Below are 19,885 nucleotides of genomic sequence, written 5' to 3' on the forward strand. Positions count from 1 at the left end.
CGCAGCAGTCACGCCCCAACCTGGCCTCCTAACACGGCGACTCCTCCGCGGGAACCCGCCAGCACATTTTAACCCTCCGCGATGTGGTTCCGCAAACGTGAAAGCGACATTGAAATGTCGGGCATGATGGACGGAGCACCAAAGAAAAAGAAGTCGCAAGGCCCGCCAGAAGAAACAGAGTACCAGAAGTTTGACTGGAAAAGATTCTTTCTCGCCCCCAAGTACATCCGTAAGACCACGCCGCCGCCCATGCGACCACGGAACATTTTTGGCTGACTCAGCATATAGCATGGCACATATTGTTCATCGTTATCGGCATCTTGACCGTAATCATCACGATAAAACACGACGCCGTCGTTGAGGTGAGTCTTCGGTGTTTTGCCTTGGGGCCGACGAACACGTGGCTAACGGTGTCTGTGCAGAAATTACGGCCGTGGTCCGAGAAAGTGCGAGACCTACCAGCAGGATGGCTAATCCCCATTGCTATTCTTATCATTATTTCTTTCCCTCCTTTATTCGGTCATGAGATCATTGCCCTGCTGTGTGGTGTCGTCTATGGTCTGTGGATCGGGTTCGCCATTGTTGCAGCCGGCACGTTCATTGGCGAAGGTAAGCCTTACCATATCATTACAACTCCATGCAATGCATACTAACATCCTCATCAGTCGGCACATGGTACGCTTTCAAATACGCCTTCCGCTCCAAGGCTCTCAAACTGGAGCGCACCAATCTAAACTACGGCGCCATGGCCCGTCTAACGCGTGACGGTGGCTTCACCATCGTGCTTGTCATCCGTCTGTCCGCCATTCCAGCGCATTTTTCCACAGCCGTATTTTCAACCTGCGACGTCAAGTTCTGGCATTTCGTCGTCGCTACTTTCCTTTCTCTGCCCAAGCAAATCTTCCTTGTCTACCTCGGTGTACTGCTCCTCCAGGAGAGCAACGACGACGTAATCAAGACGGTCATGTTTGGCGCTATCTTTGTTATCACTATTGCCATGGGTATCTGGATCTACATGAAGATGCGCGTGGTGAAGAAGACACTCTTGGAGGAGCAAGAGCTCAGAAGGGTCAAGAAGGCCGAAGCCGTCGAGCTGGTACCAAATGTTGAACGTGCGTTCGATACGCAATACGACGAGGGGCCTCCGATCTGGTCATCTATGCAACCAACGCAAGTCAACCGACCAACGGAGAGGAGATATGACGAGGACCCTCCGGAGTGGGCCATGCAGCCTACGCAACCCACCAGAATGCTCTGAGCGTAATTGTTGATTGTATCATACATAGACTGTTATATTCTTAATGCCATAATGAAGTTATGACCCGCATGGGTTTAGTATGCACAAGACACTCAAGGTCAGATCTGACAGTCACTCCGACTACTAACCCCACTTCTAGGTGGTATATCGAAACCACGGCACGTTATCGGCAAGCTCACGCTCCAACGACTTCTGCTCCTCGGTCAACTCCTGCACCCCAGCTTCCAACGCAATCTTATCGCGTCTCGCGTTCTCCATCCGACACCACGTCGACATGAAAAACGTCAGGAAGAACGCCATGCTACCACACGTTAGCTCCGCATCACCGACATCATGCGATCTTACGATAACTCACCTGACGAACCCGATCAAGATGCTATGCCCAACGACAAACCTAGGCCCATCACGCGACAAATAGACATAACTCGCAATGATACCTCCACAGTTACCGCCCATGACCTGCATAGCAATACCCGTCCCCCTCTTCAAACTCCCCCCAATATTCCCACTATTCCACGCCATACCCAACGGAATCTGCGGATAAATGCCAATAGCCGCGAGCACCGTACCCGCATACTGTACACTGGGCCTCCCCGTCGCAGCAAGCATAGCAAAGCCCGCAATAGCCACGACCTGGAAGCCCATCAAGAAAACACCACGTTTCTTCACGCGATCCGCATACCAGCTCGCAGCAATGGTGAAAAAGCACGCGCAGACGTATGGCGGGACGGACATGAGTTGCGCGTCGTTGGCAGTGTAACCCATGTTTTTGATGATCGTCGGGAGGAACAGGGCGAAAGAGTAGATGGGACAGAAGCCCGCCATGCAGATTAGCATGAAGATGTATATCTTCCAGTCTGTGAGGGCCTGGTAGACATATTTCATGTCGAAGTCGTTGGAGAGGTGGCCGTGGTCTGCGTGGAGGCGGCGTTGGACTTCTGTGCGTTCTTTGGGCGTGAGGAAGCGGGCGCTGCGTGGGTGTTAGATGGGTGGGAGTGTGGAACGGGGAGAGGACTGACGTTTCTGGGTAGTCGTATATACACCAGTATGCTATTGTTGAGACGAGGATGCTGAGGAGGCCTTCTAGGATGAATATCCTTTAGTCATGCTAGTAAGTAGAATCCTTAGTCTTTTGGTAAAGGACGATTTACCATGCCCATGCTGCTTTTCCACCAACACCGGACATCTCGGCGATGCCACGGGCTAGGACGCCGCCAAAGGCTCCGGCGAGCGTTGCAGCGGAGAAGAAGAGAGCCATGCGGAAGCCGCACTCGTCTCTCGCATACCTTGGGTAAGTCAGCACTGCATTCAGGATTCGTCCGCCAGCTTTCTGGAGTGGGGACTCACCATTGCGAGATGTAGTAGTTGACACCTGGAAACAATCCTCCTTCAAACACCCCCAGAAAGACTCGTGTAGCCATCAACCCAGAATAGTTCTTCACGAAGCCTTGCAGTATCATGGCTAGTGACCAGAAGAACATGATGAATGTCAGCCAGATAGACGGTCGGGTCCGTTTCATCATGATGTTTGATGGTATTTCGGCGGCGATGTAGAAGGGAAATAGGACGGCGAGGCAATCATTGTACTGTAGGCCGTGTAACTTGAGATCTTGTTCGAGGTGGTCGAGGCGAGCGTTGCCAATGTTGGTGCGGTCCAAGAAGCACAAGCTATACAGCGATCAGTTGATGGTACGAAAATGGTATGTAGGAGAAGGGCTTACAGATAAATGAGTGACATGAATGGTATGAGATGCCAGTCCAGCTTGCGGAGCAGCTTCTTGGTAGCGACTGCATCGAAGCCGTTGGGTTCGACATCTTCGTATGAGGTATCCGATGGTATGGGAGCGACAAAGGAAGCGTCTGTCTTCTTTTCTATCATCTTGTATTGTGTGATAGTTCTCAGAACCGCAGATCATGTAGATGTCTCCCGAGCTGCCCTTCATACATGTACTCTCCACATCTCGTGCTGACCATGACTTCGGCGAAGTAGTAGTGAAGCCTCCTACCGTATTGACGCAGTCAGGACGTTCCAGACCCCAACGCGCTTTCTAAAAAGTTCCTTTGTTGTAGTACGCGCCTCATGCGTCTTGCTGTATCCGTCCTCATGCCCCGAGACCGATAGTATTGTGTAACGTTAACATCCTTCTCAGTGGTCGTGAATAACAGATCAAGCGGTGAGATCCAAGAGAATGGTAGCTTGGCTGCAGTAGCTAAGAGCTGTCCCGAAGACTTGTCTCGCCGAGGTTTATGGTTGATGTGGGCTCTGCGCGATTTCGGACTCGACTGGCTGGGCAAAGAGGCTTGTGTATGCGGGCTGACATGCATTCAAGAACTTGGCGCGTGCGATAAGAAACCCTGGGTCTGGACTTTCTGGAGTTGACCTGGTCGCTTTTAGGCAACTGGGGCAAGGCACTCGGTAGTCGCATGATGATACCTGGGTAGCCTGGCAATGTCGCGCTGCTTGCTTGAGGCTCGGAGACCGGGCTTCAAGCGATGCCCCATCTTCTTACCGGATATGCTGCGCAGAGGACTTGAAAGCTGCCGCCTCACATAAGCGTACAAGCTGTGAGCCTGTTCCACCGCACTGGGTCGTCATATGCACTCTTTTTCCCTCTCCCGTAACGCAATGCCATGCCTGCTCAGCCTCGCCAGGCACCCAACACAGTGCGGTGACGAGATCTCCTTTTTCCACAGCCTTGGGCATATTCTACTTTCCTTTGGCTCTTCCGGCACTGATATTCGATTCTCATTGCTTATGAACGGATGGTGATGACAGGGCAGAAGCAGTGTCTCCGATTTGGACGGATGGCAGCGGTAAGAATAGTGGAAGAGAAGACACATAGCGAATGAACCTCGTTCTGGAAGCTGGTACGAGTGTTTATGAGACTCAGTCAGAACATGTATTGTAAGATAGTGATGATAAAGATGGCGTAACTCTGACGACGAGATACACCGCGGAAACCTATCACTTTATGCATCACGATTGCGAAGCTTTCTTGCTGAACCCGCTTCCATGCTTCTTTGCTGCGGCTGAGATGTGGTCTCCTCAAGATCTTCACGAGTTCGGGCGCATGGCCTAGGAATGGGTCACGATGTTCGCCTCTTCCGTTCGTTCATCGTAGCTACCGTGGCCCTGGAATAAGCAGTCGCACAACCGTGAAGGATGCAGACATGTCATTGGTCTCGGACGAAAATCCCATCCACACTGTGAGTGGCATTTTGCGCAATCGATAGTTCCAAACGGGCGTTCATCGTACGTTGCTCAAACACCACCCGTCTTCCACGCTGATAGGATGCGTTTGCTGCTCGGAAGGATGGCAAAGCTTCGGGAGACTGCGTTCCGTTCTTCACGGGTCAGTGACACGCGCGTGCAACGATACTAGTAGTACCAGGCGCGTCTTGTACGACCGTTCGTTTATGCGAGCAAACAACGCTGATCTCTGGCTTCGCTGTTGAAAAATTCTGGCGACAAAGCGGATTAGTAATGAAGGGATTCTTTCAAACGAACCGATAAATTCGCAGAGTAGCGTCTAGTGTGGACATTTGCATTATTTGGCTGAGCGCCCGGTAGTGTGATTCATTCGCTTCAACGCCATGGACCAAAGCAGACGCTCTGTTTCTTGAAGATGCCTCGATGTCATCTTCTTCGAACAGCGGTGGATACAGCCTCGCAAGAGCAACTAATATCTGGGCCTTCGGCGACGCACTGGGTAGTAATCTTCGTAATCGCTTTCATCGTCTTCGTCGTCCTCATCGTCATATTCTTCATATCGCCTGTTATGACCATGCATCCAGCGGGGTGTATGTCGACTTTGGTAGGGCGAACGCCTAAATTGTCCCAAGCCCCCTCCTCTTCGCCGCCTCGGATAATTGTATGTCGAAGACGTATCGTAATCGCTCTCGTCGTCATCGTCGTCGTCATCGTAAAAGCTTCTTATGAAGGGGCTGCGACGGGATTGAGGCCATGATGACTGGACGTTCTGGCGATGGCGGTTCGTAAACATTGGGTGTGATTGATGTGAATGGCCTAGTCCGAATGGTGAAGGCTGCCGATAGCCCATCGGTGAACCGCCTAGGAAGGGCGGCCGACCCGGGAACCCCATACTTCCGCCTCTGCCAATTCCCATGCCACCTCCCATACCTCCTCCCACTCCCAGCCCCATTCCCGCTCCCATGCCCGTTCCAAAGCCCATGCCACCCATGCGAGCTCCACCCATACCCATACCAAGAGGCGAAGGAATGCCAAACTGCGCATAGGGTCCCATCATAGGACTGGCTCTCTCGCGATTCGAAAAAGGCGATTGGAAACCTCCCATATTCATAGGGGACGATTGCTGGTCTTGGAACCTGTGTAAATATGCTTGTCTTTGGAAGTCTGCAAACCTCCTCCGTTGATCGCGTGGGTCTCGTCCAAAGGTGTCGCTGTCGCTGCTGTATGATTCATCGTAGGATTGGTTTGGACGGAAACCCCGAGCAGGGAAGCCCATTAATCCAGCCATCTAAACCCAGTCCCTGTCCTTCGATCACGGAAGGCAGCTTTGAGTGCTGGTTCGACGAAGCTTTTGTTAGCACTGATTCGAGCTACTCTGTGTGTAGGGTTCTGTTTGGGAGTTTATGATGTGTATCGGTGGCCTTTTGGGAAGGCAGGTGACTAAGGCGCAATGATGTGAGGTGAGTTGTTTGACGACCTTTTGTGTTACATAGAAGGCGAAAGAAGTTCCGAAACCTGGCCGGGCTACATACTTAACTTTGTAGTAAAGCAGATGTGCCGCTAGCTGGGTCAAGGTACTTGTGACGGTCGCGAGCTGTCCGTAAACTAGTCATCTACGGATGGTTGGAGGCACATAACGCAATGCAGTCACTAGGATCTCAGGTGAGGCCAGCACAAAAGCTGTCGCTGGCAGGGCGATTCTCCGGCCGTAGCAGGCCTGTATGACACAAGGTCAGCAGTGGTTGGCGTTTTGGTGTCACTATGGTGTACGAGTAGAGTCCGAGCAAACACCTCGCTTATCGGAAAGAGAGCAAACCATATTCCTCTGGTGATGCGAGTCGACTGGACGAAATCCAGCAATACGGTTGGAAACCAAATGGAAGCTGCAATGTAGCGATCCAAATATGACAGCTACAGACAGGAGGAACGGCAGAGAATCCCGTCCCAAGTCGAAGGCGAGAAGCCGACGGAATTGAGTGCGGCAATGATGATGCGAAACGGCCCTCAGCGAACAGAACAGCAAACAGCCGGGGAATGAGTCGTTATGGGTAGTTGTCAAGGTCGATGAAGCCGGCCTTGTAGAATGCCGCGGCGAGTGCCAGGCCGATGCGACGGAGCGAGATGACACATCGCACCTTCCCCTTCCTCACAAGGGCATGTCTTGGGTATGTGGATCGAGGCGTGGTGGCTGCCGTGTTTGCAGCAGGTTGGTTTGGACATTTGGAGAATGAGGAAGGCACTGTAGGAGTTATCACACGTAGACATGGATGCGATATCCGAACAAGACGTCATTAGTCAATTAGATTCGGCAGGCGCGACGCGTGGACGCGTTGTGGCGGGAGCGAAGAAGAAAAACCCAGTCCCCATAATACGACCAGGTCACGTGCGCCCATCTCGGCTCCAGCCAACCTCAAATGTTGGCCGACAGTGGAAGCTCTTCTTCTGTCGCCGCAATACGACTACATCTCCCACCCGAACTACGCCACGACGAACTGTGCCAATACTACCCGACTCCTCTAGCACCAAACCGCTGCAAGCCTGACATCATCTCGACTGCACCTGCCTCCTCCACTCGCCTGCCACAATCCCCACACTAAATCTTTTGGCCTCGACACCACGCTTTCGTCTCATAGCCGCTTCCGCACCCACTACGACACCACCACACAATGGCGCCTACTTCTTTTGCTTCGGCAGCTGCAGGAAACAGCGCGAATCCAGCGCGTCCCGACTCCGGCGCTGACTGGTAAGTCCGCCCTACTGCACCCCATGTGAACACCACTCCGCGCTACATACAGCACATTTGTTACGTCAAATCGCTAGGCACGACACAGATTAATTTTTTCCTTATTTATTACATCCCTCGTTACCACCATGGCCCCCTCACTAATCCCGGATACCAGGGCTCGACGTACCAACGGTGCCACGCAAACATTCCGCCGACCTTCACACGCGACAAGCCTCTCCGGCTCAACGAACCACTCATCCTCACGAGACCCTGCCGCGCCACAGAACTCGTCAACCAGCGCCGGCGTATATGTCCCGCCCCACGCACAGCCTGGCCGCAATGGCAGCTCGTTCGAGGGTCGCTACTCGCGGGATCAATTGACACAGCTGTTCCGGATACAGCAAGCGTCGAGCGACCTCAACGACGGACTGTCTAGTTTGTACATGGGTGGATGGGAGCCTCATGCTACAAACGGCGCTTCGAGTGCTTCCTGGGGCCGCAAAGACGACCACGGCCGGGAGAGGGAGGCGCCGAGCGGGGTCGACCAGTGCTGGGACAGAGATGGTAGTGTATTGCCACTCAGCCTGACCGACATGACCGACGATGAGAGAGAAGTAGGCACTCACCCCATCGCACCTTCCTGGCATGCACTAACGCGCGCTTCTTCGCTTAGATCTTCCATTCGTCTGTCAACTCGCCGCTCAAACCACCCACGCAGAACAAAGACGGGACTCCCAAGGAAGGCCTTTCGCTGCGGAAGACGTCTGTGTCGCAAGGCCCAGGCACTCCCTACGGAATCTCCTCGCCCACGAGCGCGCGCCCAGGCACCCGCCGCCGCGATACCAGCGACGCGTATCCGTTCCCCTCGTCGCCCGCCACCTCACGATTCGCGCGCGAAGAAGGCAGCGCCGTCACACCGCCGCCCGCTCTGGTACGCCGTCGGACAGACTATAAGGAGCCTGTAGAAGGTCGCCCCGGTGAGGAGCGTGAAAAAGAAAAAGGCGGGGCCGACAGCGCTGGTGCATTTGGCTCTGCAAAGCGCACAACTACCGCGCCCTTCAGCCCAGGTGGTGGTACCTCGCCGTGGTCTGCGACTCCTGGTGGTGGCTTTGGCGCTTTTGGAAGCTTTGCAGCGCCGCAGTCAGAGAAAAAGCCCGGCTACGGAAGTCTGCGTGGTGAGAGTCGGTTTAAGGGATTGATGGGCAAGCCGAGCATCGAGGACTTCGGGAACGGGCCGAAAGAGAAAGCTTCCATGAGCAACTTGGGCAGGCTAAGCGAGGCAGAGTCCTCAAAGGCAGGCGGTTCGTGGATGGAATCTCGCACCAACCGGCCAATGAGTAACGACACAGATCCGTTCCCCGAAGACGACCACCCAACTGGCAGTGCTGCGTTGCGCGGCGAAGACGTTAGCCCGCCCCGGCCACAAGGCTTCGGCAATTTCGCAACGCCCCACCGCCCCGACCACCGCGACGATTCTGGATTATCCGCATTTGGGATGACGACTGCCGACACTGGTCTTCGCGACATGTACAACAGGAATAACTTCACGGATCAATCGCCTCACCGAGGCAACGAGCCAATGAGCCCAACGGACACGAATCCATACCAGAGCCCACACCACGCTCGAGATCAGCACAATGACGACTCGGACGATTCCGGCGACCAGAATGCACACTTCCCTGGTATGAGTAGCTTCCATATCGACCAGTCTGTTCACTCGAGCATTCACAACGCGTTTGGTGGGCTCGGAGGTTTGGGCAAAGTGTCTGCACCATTTGAGGCCGCAGCTAGTGACCGCAGCCAAACCTCCAGTGTTGGTCCTGCTCGAGGATTCCCGACTCTGCCCGGGCTCGGTGGCCTGCCCGGTCTAGGAGGGTCTGCCGCCTGGCCTACTGGGCATCACACTATGGGCACTCCGACTCGCGAACGCGGTGGCTTGGGTGGCTTTGACAGCGCTTTCGGAAATGTTGGCGAGGCTCAGTCGCCCTCTCTGGCTGGTCTGGGAAGCAGCTCGCTTTTCGGTCATGCCACAGTAGGCCGCTCCAGTAGACTTGGCTCTCTGTTCCCGCCCTCGATGCAAGAACAGATGCGATCCAATGACCCGAACAGAGCGCACGCTGACGACAACTCCTCGCATGGTGACCGCCAACATAGCATGACAGGTACCTTTGGCAGAAATGCGTTTGGTGGACAGGCACCAGCGCGTGACACTGAAAGCCCGTTCCGCGCAAACCGCAATTTGTTTGAAGATTTCTCCAATGCCCACCATGACGACCATAGCTCGTCCGGACAACCTCCGAATATGGCTACCACGTCGCTTTCTATGGCCGCTCTTAACCCGACTAGGACCGCACAGCCATCAACCCCAGGCGTTGGAAGCCCAGCTTCTAGTCAACCACCTGTGCCTCAGCAGCGGATGATGGTTATGCCTGACAGGATGAGGTGGATCTACCGCGACCCTTCCGGCAACGTTCAAGGACCTTTCTCCGGTCTGGAGATGCACGACTGGTACAAGGCTGGCTTCTTCTCGCCTGAGCTGCTTGTGAAGAAGGCCGAAGAGCCCGATTATGAACCTTTGGCTCAGCTTATTCGGCGAATCGGTAACTCCCGTGAGCCCTTCTTGGTCCCCCAGATCGGTATTCCGCATGGCCCCGCAACGTCTCAGCCAGGAAATTCTTGGGCAGGTGCTGGCCCTAGTACTGCTACCGCTCCAGGCGCCCAACCTCCTTTCGCGAATAGTTTTCCAAGCTTTGGGACCACCCTTACTGCCGAACAACAGAATGCCCTCGAGCGAAGAAAGCAAGAGGAGCAGTATCTCATGGCTCGCCAAAAAGAGCACCTGGCTCAGCAGCAACAAGCGCTTGCCCGTCAGGTTCAGATGGGAGGAGTCTTGCCCAATCAACTCAACCACCACTCCAGCGCGCAGAGCCTACATAGCCAACCAAGTTTTGGTAGTATCACATCTCCTGGTGGATATCAGCCATCGCCTACCCATGGCACCACGGTAGGAGCGTCTGTTCCAGGGCTTATGGACAACACTTTCAGATCTGGACCCGGTCCTGTCCCCGGTCTAGGTCCCATCGGCCCCGGTATGGACATGATGAACAACAGGAGAGAGCAAGACATGCCCGGCATGATGGACCGTCTCAACCTTGGACGCAACAACCAGCCTCCATTCGCCTTCGGACAGCAGCAAGATTCTGATGCGCACGCACAATACATGGCTTCTGTGCTTGGTGATCGTGCTCGACTCAAGCGTGAGCAAGCTGAGCATGACGCCGCGATTCGCCCCGGTGGCCCTGAAGACATGCAAAATGCCCGCACCTTTGCCGACCGTTTCGCGGAATTCAACGACTTGCGAGTCCAAACGGACATGGAACAATCATCCAAGGCAGCTCCTCCACCAGAAGGTGTTATTGGGAAGCCTTCAGGTTCGTCTGCTCAGCAATCGCAGGAACAATCCGAGCCTGCGTCTCCCGAGGAACGCGAAGCACAAGACCACCAAGCCGAGCATCACAATGAGGGACATGCTGCTGGTCAAGAGACCCTGTCACTTACTGAACAGGTTCAGAAAGCTGCTTCCGCGAAGCATTCCCCCCAACCGGCAGCCGCATGGAACAAGGTCGAGCCCGCCATCTTCCCGTTTCCGCCTCCGCCATCGCAGTCTCCACTTCCTGCCCCAGCTGCTCAGAGGAAGCCCATCGTTGCTGAAAACCTCAACACCGAGTCCCGTTCTGGTGCGGCAACTCCTGCTGCCGACACTCCCAGTGTATCCATTGCTCCGTGGGCGAAGGAACCTGTTGACGCATCTCGTGGACCCTCATTGAGGGAGATTCAGGAGATGGAAGCCAAGAAGGCTGCAGAGCGCGAGGCTGCCGCAGCAGCAGCTCGCCGCGAGGCCTTTGAGAAGGAAATGCAAGCTCAGAACCAGTCACCCGCAGTCCAACCTGGCCTGCCTTCAAGTTCGACCTGGGCGAGCGGTGCGTCGCCTGTAACGCCCAGTGCGACCAATGCATCTGTTTGGACAAAGCCTGCTGCCACCAAGGTCGCCGCACAGCCAACTGCTAGTTCAAAGAAGACCCTACAGCAGATTCAGAAGGAAGAGGAAGCTCGAAAGCAACGAGCTACTGCACAGGCTGTTGCAGCTGCAAACGCCTTCGGTGCCGCCGCTCCAGCTCCATCGGGTGGTAAGCGATATGCTGATTTGGCAAGCAAGAGCACCCCTGTACTGGCTGCTGCTATGCCTGCTGGTAGCACTGCATGGACCACTGTTGGTGCAAGTGGTAAGGTGAAGACACCAGGAGGCACTACCACTCCTGTGCCTGCCGCCGTTCGCTCCGCTAGCTCAACCATTGTACCATCGCTTGCCAAGAAGCCCGCTGTCACGCGTAGTGCCACAATGGGAGGGCAATCTGGAAAGCTTAACGCTGAAGAGGAGTTCCGAAAGTGGGCTGTCAACGAGCTCCGTCATGACCTTAACAAGGGTATCAATGGTAAGCATCCGTTATAAGAATGCTTCGTATACCATACTAACTCTCAACAGCCGAAGACTTTGTCTCCTCTCTCCTCAGTTTCCCAGCCGACGCCGAGCTGATCACTGAATCCGTGCACTCCGCCTCGAACACGCTCGACTCGCGCCACTTCGCTGAAGAGTTCCTCCGCCGCCGCAAGCTCGCCGACAAGGGCATCATCGACGAACGCAACACTGCTTCTCCTGCCGAGAACAAGGCCGCAGGTAGTGGCTGGTCGGAGGTCGCCAAGAAGGGCGGCGCCAGCACTATCCAGCAACAACAGGCGCAGCAACCTCTCGACTCAAGCAACTTCAAGGTCGTCGCCGCCAAGAAGAAGACCAAGCGGTAGAATAGGTTTGATCCTCTGAAGAAGCTCGGCAACTAGTGTGTCGGGTGATGTGGACTTGTGCTGCTTTATATGTTTGTTTGGACTGTACTGTATCACACGATGCTACCTATAGCTCGACGCATGATGGCGAAAACACTATTCGGTGTAGGACGAAGATGAGGATAGTTGACAGTGTCACTACAGAAGGCTTTGTACCTTAGATAACATCCAAATCGGTCCAATTGACCAAGAATTACCCTCAAGAACGTCTGAACGTGTAATGTGCCTATTGCGTCCTCAAATAGCGGAGAGTTTTCATGTATTTCATGAGACTGTTAAACAATCAACAGCCATAACCTTGCCATGCTGGTACAACAAATCTGATCATGCGGCTGGAAACACAAACCCCATGAGTCTCTCAACCACTACACCGCTATGATATAGAAAGTGGCGGGATTGTACATGGGCTTGCTGGATATCTCATCAGCTTACCTTTGAATCACGTCGTGCCGGTTTCTTCACGATCCACCAACTCTCATGGAGTTTGCCATCTGCCCTTCTTGCGAAAAATGCGTGAAGAGTCTTTCCATCTTTCATGCGCGTGCGTTATTGGAAGAATGCTGACATGTAGTCGCGAAACATGATCACCTCCAGCCAAATACAAAATATCACACTGCACGAAACAAGGTCGAACATCATGGGGTGTAAATGTGCCTTTCGTTCATCTATCATGTATCCTCACATCTCCAACATGCCCATGTTCTTCAACAAGGAGAGTGGAGAAAAAAGAGAGAGTGAATAGGAGGAAATCAGCTCGATACATTGAGCCAGCACACCTCAACCCCCTGTGTTTTATACCAAAAGACCCAAATGTTCTACCCATACACCATGTCGTTAGCCCACCAGTATGTCCGTCTCACGACGGCCGGCTGGCAGGCAGTGCCGGCGGGGGGTATCATCGTCCCATCGTATATCCCTTCCTCCTTCTCATCTCACAGCGGTGGTGAGCGCACAACGAACGAACGAACGAACAAAAAAACGCAACAAATCCACAAAAGCAGCAAATTGGTATATATTCTTTTTGCGCCGTAATTTGGGGAATCATTCAGCAAAAGCAAAGCAAAAGGGAGAAAACGCCCGTAAACAAGCAAAAAGACAAACGCAAACGCAAACAGCAACAACAACAACCAGCCAGGCTAGGCTTTTGACGTGGGATATTTCGCCGTAGAGTAGGAGGGGGTATAATTCTTTTGTCGTCGCACACGTACAAGAGACAATGAACGCGTAGCGGGGTATTCGTCGTTAAAGGCCGGTTACAGTAGTGGTATCAAATAAATGGTTCGAGATTGGTGTATCACTTAACGAGGAGGCCCAATAGGGGCCGGGTATCCAGATGCAGAATGAGAAGTACTGGGGCGCCCGCTGTCCACGGAGCCCCGCGGGTCGTACCTAGGGGTCACGTCCCCAGGCGCCGCCGAAGAGGAACCAAAAGGAAACTTGGACTCGAAACGAGGTGCTGGCATGGGCCAGCCGTTGTTGTGGTGCTCGTCGTCCGCAAGGTTGATGCCGCTGTCGTTCCACGGGTTGCGGTAGCTACCGGTGGATTCCAGACTGGCGAGGGATGCCTTGGAAGCATTGCTCGAAGCGTGCTTGAAAAGGGATCCAGGTGAGTTGGTGTTTTTGCGTCCGTTGAAAATGGACGTGAAGGACGACATGCTGCCTGGCTTGCGCAGGCGGTCGAGCATACCACGAGGCTCATCATCACCAAAGTGAGAGCGTGTAGGTGAGTCGGTACTGTCGACAGCTGGCTCTGCGCGCTGAAGCAGCTTGGACTCGAAGAATGGCAGAGAGTCTTCGAAAGAGTCCGACTTGGGACGTGGAAGAGCTCCACGAACAGTGTTAGTGTCAAGGCCATGCATGACTAGGTGGTTAAGTAAGAAATCGATGGCATCCTTGAGTCCGCCAGCATTGTTTCTGGTGAAGACAATGTGGAATGCTTCAATCGTCTCTTCTTTGCCGTCGACAGTTTCGGTCTGCGCTTGCTGAAGCTGGGCATCGACCTCGTGCTGAGTCTTGAGCTTGTCAAGTATTTCAGCCTTGAACTCGGCTGAGCGGATGTGCTCGCTGAGTTCCGTGGTAGATGGGAAGGCGAGATCATGGGATTCTGGAACCATACCCAAGAACTCATCAACTGCAAAAGGTACCTGATACTCAGGTCCAGACACTGTAACAATGTCGCTGGCTTCCTCAGTGCTAGGGAATGTAATCTTGCAGTTGAACTTCTTCTCCAACTCATCGATCTTGTCTAGACGAGCAATAAGCTCCCGATGGTACAGACGGTTGATGTTGATGGTCTCAGAGACAAATTCGGCGTCGGCCTTCTCAACCATGTCCATGATCTCTTGCTTGACCAAGTCGAGGTTCTGAGCATTACGCGCAGGGGTGCGACAGATGACGTTGTCGACCTTGATGTCATCTTCCTCCTTACCAAAGCCGCCACGGTCCATGGCGTTGGAGAACTTGACGAAGACAGAATACTTCTTCATGATGCGCTGAATGTGCTGACCACCGATGCCGATAATACGCTTGTGGTACTGATCAGGGACATGGAAGGAAATGGAAGCAGGCATCTCCTGTTCGACAAGGTCTAGACCGTTCTTTGTAGCCTCGTACTGGGCACCACGGACTACGATGTAGAAGTTGTACTCGTTGAAGCCATCGAAGACGATCTGCACACTGCTGTGGCTCATGATCTTGTTGATCTTGCCGTTCTTCTTACCACTGACGAACTCTTTGTGCTCATTGGCAAGCTCAATTTTGACGCTCATGTTGTACTGCGACTTCTTCACGAATGGGATGTTGCTGATGACCATTAGTGCAGCTCTGACAGCATCGTCGGATCCATAGATGTGGAAGTTGAGCTTTTCGAAGCTGACTTCGGCGCCAGAGTTGATGCAGATATCAGAGAGCATGGCGCGAACGTCGGCGGGTGTGGGTGGGCGCTGTGTGGGGTCGGGGTGGGTAATGAACCACGAGGCACTGTAGAATTGGCCGGCCTAAGGCTTGTTAGTATAGATCCAAGGTGAAGAACACGTCGAACTTACAAGCTGCATCAGCTCGCGCACAGTTCGCTCGACATGCAAGACGTCAGTGCCCTGAACACGCACAACACCACGCTGAACGCCAAGAGGGGGCAATAGGATGTACGAGCCGTTGTTCTCGATGATCTTGCGCACCTTGTCCAGACGCTCGAGCAAGATGGCATCGAGCTTCGTATCAGTGACCATGACAGGCTTCACAAAGACCTTGGTGGACATGACTAGATCGTGCAGACGCTGCTTGGCACGCAGTATATTCTCCGAGTTCTCACCCGTAATGTATACTAGGTCATCAGGCCTTCGCTGAGCACCGGGCGGCGTGTATCCGAACAGGCGAGGGAAGGGCGGGGGGAAGTAGATGGCGGTGCCCGTGGCAGACTCGATCATCTTGATGTTCTTGCGCCCGCGCCCGCATATCAGGGTGTGCATGGTGAGCTCGAGCTTCATGGTATCGACGGTTCGCTTGAGCTGTGACGGCATCGAATTAGCATGGTGCGCTAGCGGGCATCTGTGGGGCTCTGAGAACTCACGATCTGGTCGATCATAATCAGCACACGCGTCTTCGCGTGCTCCATGGTCTCGAGGTCGCCGTAGATGGCACAGCGCAGGCGCGGGTCCATGCCCGTGTCGATGTTGCCGTGGAAGCTGGCCGTCTCGATGTCGGGCTGCTTGGGCATGAGCAGGAAGATGTCGGCCTTGGTGGCCTTGGAGATGAGGTCGAGCTGGTTGAGCACGGCGCCTCTGATGTTCTGTGTCGGCGGGTCGATGATAAGTTGCGAGTCAATATCGACAAAAGACGATCGCTGTGCCAAGACGTCAGCATGTGGCCTACAGGCGGAGAGCGCAGCATCAGCAGCCTACCAGAGAGATGGGCGTCGAGTTGAGGATGCGGCAGCGCATCGAGTTGACTATCTCGAGCTCGCCCGACAGGCACACGTTGGTGACGAGCGCCCGCAGCGGGCCCCGCTGCAGGCCGGGCAGCGGCTTGGACTCGGCCGACGTCACGTTGGCCGAGACGCGTCCGTCGGTCTGCTCGCTCACTTCTCTGCACAGGTTCCGCAGGTTGTCGACGTTCTGGGCGTGGACGGGCAGCTTGTGCGTGGGCGTCTGGTCTGCCGTGCCTTCCGGATGGGTCCAGCGCGCCTTTGCCCCCGGGCTCGCCCACATGATGTCGTCCGGGTCGGGCCCGGCGAGGTTGGAGGAGAAGGGCACGTTGAAGGACACGTTGACCTGGCTGCCGGGCGCGATGACGGGCGGGGCGGACGTGGCCGTCGAGGGACGCTTGATCGGGGCGGAGACGGGCATTTCGTGGTTGGACCGCGAGAAGGAGAAGGCCGTCGACGGGGCCATTTTCTCCCAGCCGTGGCGGGCCTGTGCCGGGAAGTTGGATAGTTTGTGCATGGTGGGTGAGGAGACGCCCTAGGTGTTGGCGGGCGGGAGGTGGTGGGAGGAGAGAAGGTGGACGAGGAACCTGGGAAGACCGGAGAGGGAAGCAGCTGTCGAGCGAGGCGGTGCGCGCCGCTGATTGGCCGGGGGGCGCTGGAGTGGGTCATACAAAAAGAAGCCATTCACCCCGTCGCACTCACCACACGCCCGCGAGATTGGTCCCTCGAATCTGCACCCGCGCTGCTTTTTGCTTCTGGTCGTGTGTCGTGCGCTGTCGCCTCAGGCAATGCGTGCTGTGCTGTATGCTGCGAGTGTGCTGCGTCGTGTGGTGGTCGCAAGCGCCCACGGGCCTATCGCTAAACGAGCATAGCTGACGCTCCGACAAGGCTGGCTATTACGAGTACACCATCATGCCATGTCCGAGTAAGAATAGAAATCTAGAATACAGCTCCCCGTCGTCGCTCATCGCCCTCCACGCAACCCTCCCCACACGCATCAAACAGGCTCGGTTGCGGGAGAAACAGTCCGTGTGACGAAATCGCCCAAACACTACCTCGAGAGCTTGCCTCTGCACATCTCTTGGTATCAGAGCCCAGAGCGTGGTTACGTCTCCCCTGCAGTGCGATGACGGCTGCCCGCTCGCCAGGCTCGATCAGGCAAATCTCACGCTCTAGTCGGCACCACAGCCGAGAAGCGTCCTGCGCGGATGCGGCACTGAGACACTGCTGCGTCGAGTCACTGAACTGCATATTTTTCGTCGCGTCTGATACTATCGAATTGCATGAAGTGAATACACTGCGTCAACAGTGCCTAGTCAATGCTACAGACTATTACAACTCTCTACAAGACTAACACTCTCTTCGTCTCAAACACTAACCAAACTATCCTACAGCTACACTTCCACCATGCTAATAGCGCATGTACGTGCGACGCGGCTCGCCCACAAACGGCTCCGAAGCGACCTCCATGGGTCCTTCTTCAACATATCGCCTGCTCTGAGGTGCGCCAACATAGCGACGCTCATCAAAAGGCTCCTGCATCACACTGACCTCACGGAATCGAGGCTGTGAGGCGCGAACAGCCGACGGCTGGATGCTCTCGTGTCGGACGTAGCCTTCCGGAACTTCTCGACAAACAACTTCTGGCCGCATACTGTACGATCGCGCTGAAGCATACTCTCGTGGCGGGCCCATCTCCTCGTACTGTGGCGCAGCGCGGTATTCCACCTCTACAGGACGGCGAGAGGGTTCTCTCTGCCTATACGGGCTCTCCATCATTTCAGGTTCCGACGCCTCGACATAACGTCGAGGAGGCGGGGGCATTCTCTGAACAGCTTCTTCTTCGTACATTTCTGGTCGTGCCGGTGCACGCATCGTGGGCTCCCGCGTCACAGCCCGCTCGTAGTATGGCTCAACCTCCACTCGCCTGCTAGGTGGCGCCATCGACTCTCGCGCATCCATTGGTGCCGCATAGTACTTTTGTCCATACTGATCCACCACAATTCTGCGTGGCGGCGGAGCCATGAGCGGCTGAGATGGCATGTATTCATGTATAGGTGATCGCGAACGTTCGCGTACGTATCTGGGTGCGGCTGATGGGCGGGCTGAGGCTTCGCGGAAAATGGGCGCATCGGCGCGTTCGACAAAGGCATGCGATGCTGCGCGAATCTGTCGAGGCTCTGGCGCTGCGTATATCTCGTTAACACCACCTGGCGAGTAGGGGCGTCGAGCATATTGCAGACTTGCGACCCGCCTGAGGTCCTGTTCATCGCGCAACGATTTCCGCTGCGGCGTGCGTATGACGGTCGGGGACAAGGGCTCGTCGTACTGGCGGTAAGATCGTGCCATAGGTTCCGGGTCGCGGTAGTAGACGGGCTGTGTTCTGGGGCTGCCTTGCGCAGAAACAAGCTCTACCTCATCGGGATGAGGCTGTAGCGCACGACGCTTACTAGGTTGTGAGTCGGGATAAGCCGTGAAAGGAGGTGGTGACTGCGGCTCTTCCTTGATGTACGGTTCTGGCGAGTTGACAACGCGTTTGTTGGCCTGCTGCTGACGCTTCTTCTCGTCGCGCTCGCGTTTCTCTTCTCGTCTCCGCTTGCGAGGGTTGTGAACTGGTGCTGCGGGACCGGTCGGACTTTGACGGCGTGATCTGCGAAACGTTAGCATGATTACAGGAAGGAAAAGAGAAGGAAGACTGGAAACTGGAATAGAGACATGCGAGGACAGCTATGACTGATCTCAAGGCAGCAGAGATGGTGACCCATAATGCAGCGACGCTCGCTACCAAACTCAGGGTCATGCCACAACCTGGATGGACGAACCTGTCGCGAAGCAGGTCGCTGACTCAATGTGCGAGAAGAGAATGGAAGTGAGAAGAAGAGAAGTCTTGTAGTATCATACCCGTTCGTACCGCCATGGCGGTTGCGCTGTCGACCCCTCAAGGGTTCGCTTGGACCAATCTCGGCTGGAGGTGGAGAGTAGTCTTCCTCCTCCTCGCCTTCCTCGTGCAGCTGTGCAGGCTCAGGCTCATAGATTTCTATGTCATCGGCCGGCTCATAAGCCTCTTCATCGAGGTCGATCACAGTGGGCTCGGCTGGGCGAGCGTGGACATTCACTTGCTGAGCTGTGGGCTGCGCCTGTGATGTCAGTGGAGCTGCATCAGCATGCGTGTGGTCAGCGCGATCAACATCCTCTGAGGACCAACTGTTCGCCTTGCTAGAGTAGTACGAGTTTTCGTCAAATGACTCAACGTCGTCGCTGTTGTTAGTCGCAGACGGTAAGCCAGATACAGGCGGGACCAGTTGGTGGGCCTTGATCAAACACTGCTCGACGTCGATGAGAGCTTCTCGCTCGTCTGCATCGTTGCCACGGCCCTTTTTATCGAACTGGTCCTTCAGTGCGCGTTCTATCTGCTGCCGCTTGAGCTGCTGTTCCGCCTTGACCAGGTGTTCGGATTTTGTGAGCAAGATGGGATCGATGCTCGAAGAGGACGACTTGGCCGAGTAGGGTCGTTGTGTAGGGGGTATAGGAGACGTGGGAGGGCGTGCTGAAGATGCTGGACGCGGAGGAAATAGTTGCGATGAAGATCCGTTGGGTGTGCCGTTGGTGGTGGGTCTGCTAGAGGCAGTCTGCGGAAGACGCGGTGCAACCTGTTCAATTACTTTGGGTGGAAGATGAATACGCGGGTGTTGGCTAGCAAGCACTTGGTCGCGTATCTGCAAAATCTTCTGGAGGAACTCGGCCTCGCGAAGCACCTCTGCAGACACTGCGCTGGCACCGTTCAGATGCGACGGCACTGCGGCTGTCGACATGGAAGCGATTGGCGCTGCCATCACAACAGACGCGAACTGACTTTAGTACTGAACACCA

General features: G+C 54.9%; 4 protein-coding genes across 4 annotated transcripts; 2 read left to right on the top strand and 2 right to left on the bottom strand.

The window, feature by feature from the left end:
- Window positions 1–81: 81 nt before the first annotated feature.
- On the top strand, window positions 82–1,258 carry TVP38 (Tlg2-vesicle protein; the record flags this gene model as incomplete). Its single annotated transcript, XM_051473632.1, has 4 exons — window positions 82–229; window positions 289–362; window positions 423–609; window positions 666–1,258. The coding sequence occupies 4 exons, from the start codon at window positions 82–84 to the stop codon at window positions 1,256–1,258; spliced, it is 1,002 nt and encodes a 333-aa protein (XP_051322417.1).
- Window positions 1,259–7,135: 5,877 nt separating this feature from the next.
- Window positions 7,136–12,054, top strand: J4E85_009409 (uncharacterized protein; the record flags this gene model as incomplete). Its single annotated transcript, XM_051473633.1, has 4 exons — window positions 7,136–7,212; window positions 7,370–7,808; window positions 7,868–11,687; window positions 11,738–12,054. The coding sequence occupies 4 exons, from the start codon at window positions 7,136–7,138 to the stop codon at window positions 12,052–12,054; spliced, it is 4,653 nt and encodes a 1,550-aa protein (XP_051322418.1).
- Window positions 12,055–13,391: 1,337 nt separating this feature from the next.
- On the bottom strand, window positions 13,392–16,532 carry J4E85_009410 (uncharacterized protein; the record flags this gene model as incomplete). The annotated part of the gene is made up of 4 exons (XM_051473634.1): window positions 13,392–15,089; window positions 15,138–15,599; window positions 15,662–15,934; window positions 15,993–16,532. The coding sequence occupies 4 exons, from the start codon at window positions 16,530–16,532 to the stop codon at window positions 13,392–13,394; spliced, it is 2,973 nt and encodes a 990-aa protein (XP_051322419.1).
- An 893-nt stretch (window positions 16,533–17,425) lies between these two features.
- Window positions 17,426–19,827, bottom strand: J4E85_009411 (uncharacterized protein; the record flags this gene model as incomplete). Its single annotated transcript, XM_051473635.1, has 2 exons — window positions 17,426–18,665; window positions 18,917–19,827. 2 exons carry the CDS (start codon window positions 19,825–19,827, stop codon window positions 17,426–17,428), a joined length of 2,151 nt encoding a protein of 716 aa, XP_051322420.1.
- Between the last annotated feature and the right edge of the window lie 58 nt (window positions 19,828–19,885).

This window comes from Alternaria conjuncta, assembly GCF_024043145.1.
Source record: "Alternaria conjuncta strain BMP 0040 chromosome Unknown scaffold_17, whole genome shotgun sequence".
NCBI lineage: Eukaryota > Fungi > Ascomycota > Dothideomycetes > Pleosporales > Pleosporaceae > Alternaria > Alternaria conjuncta.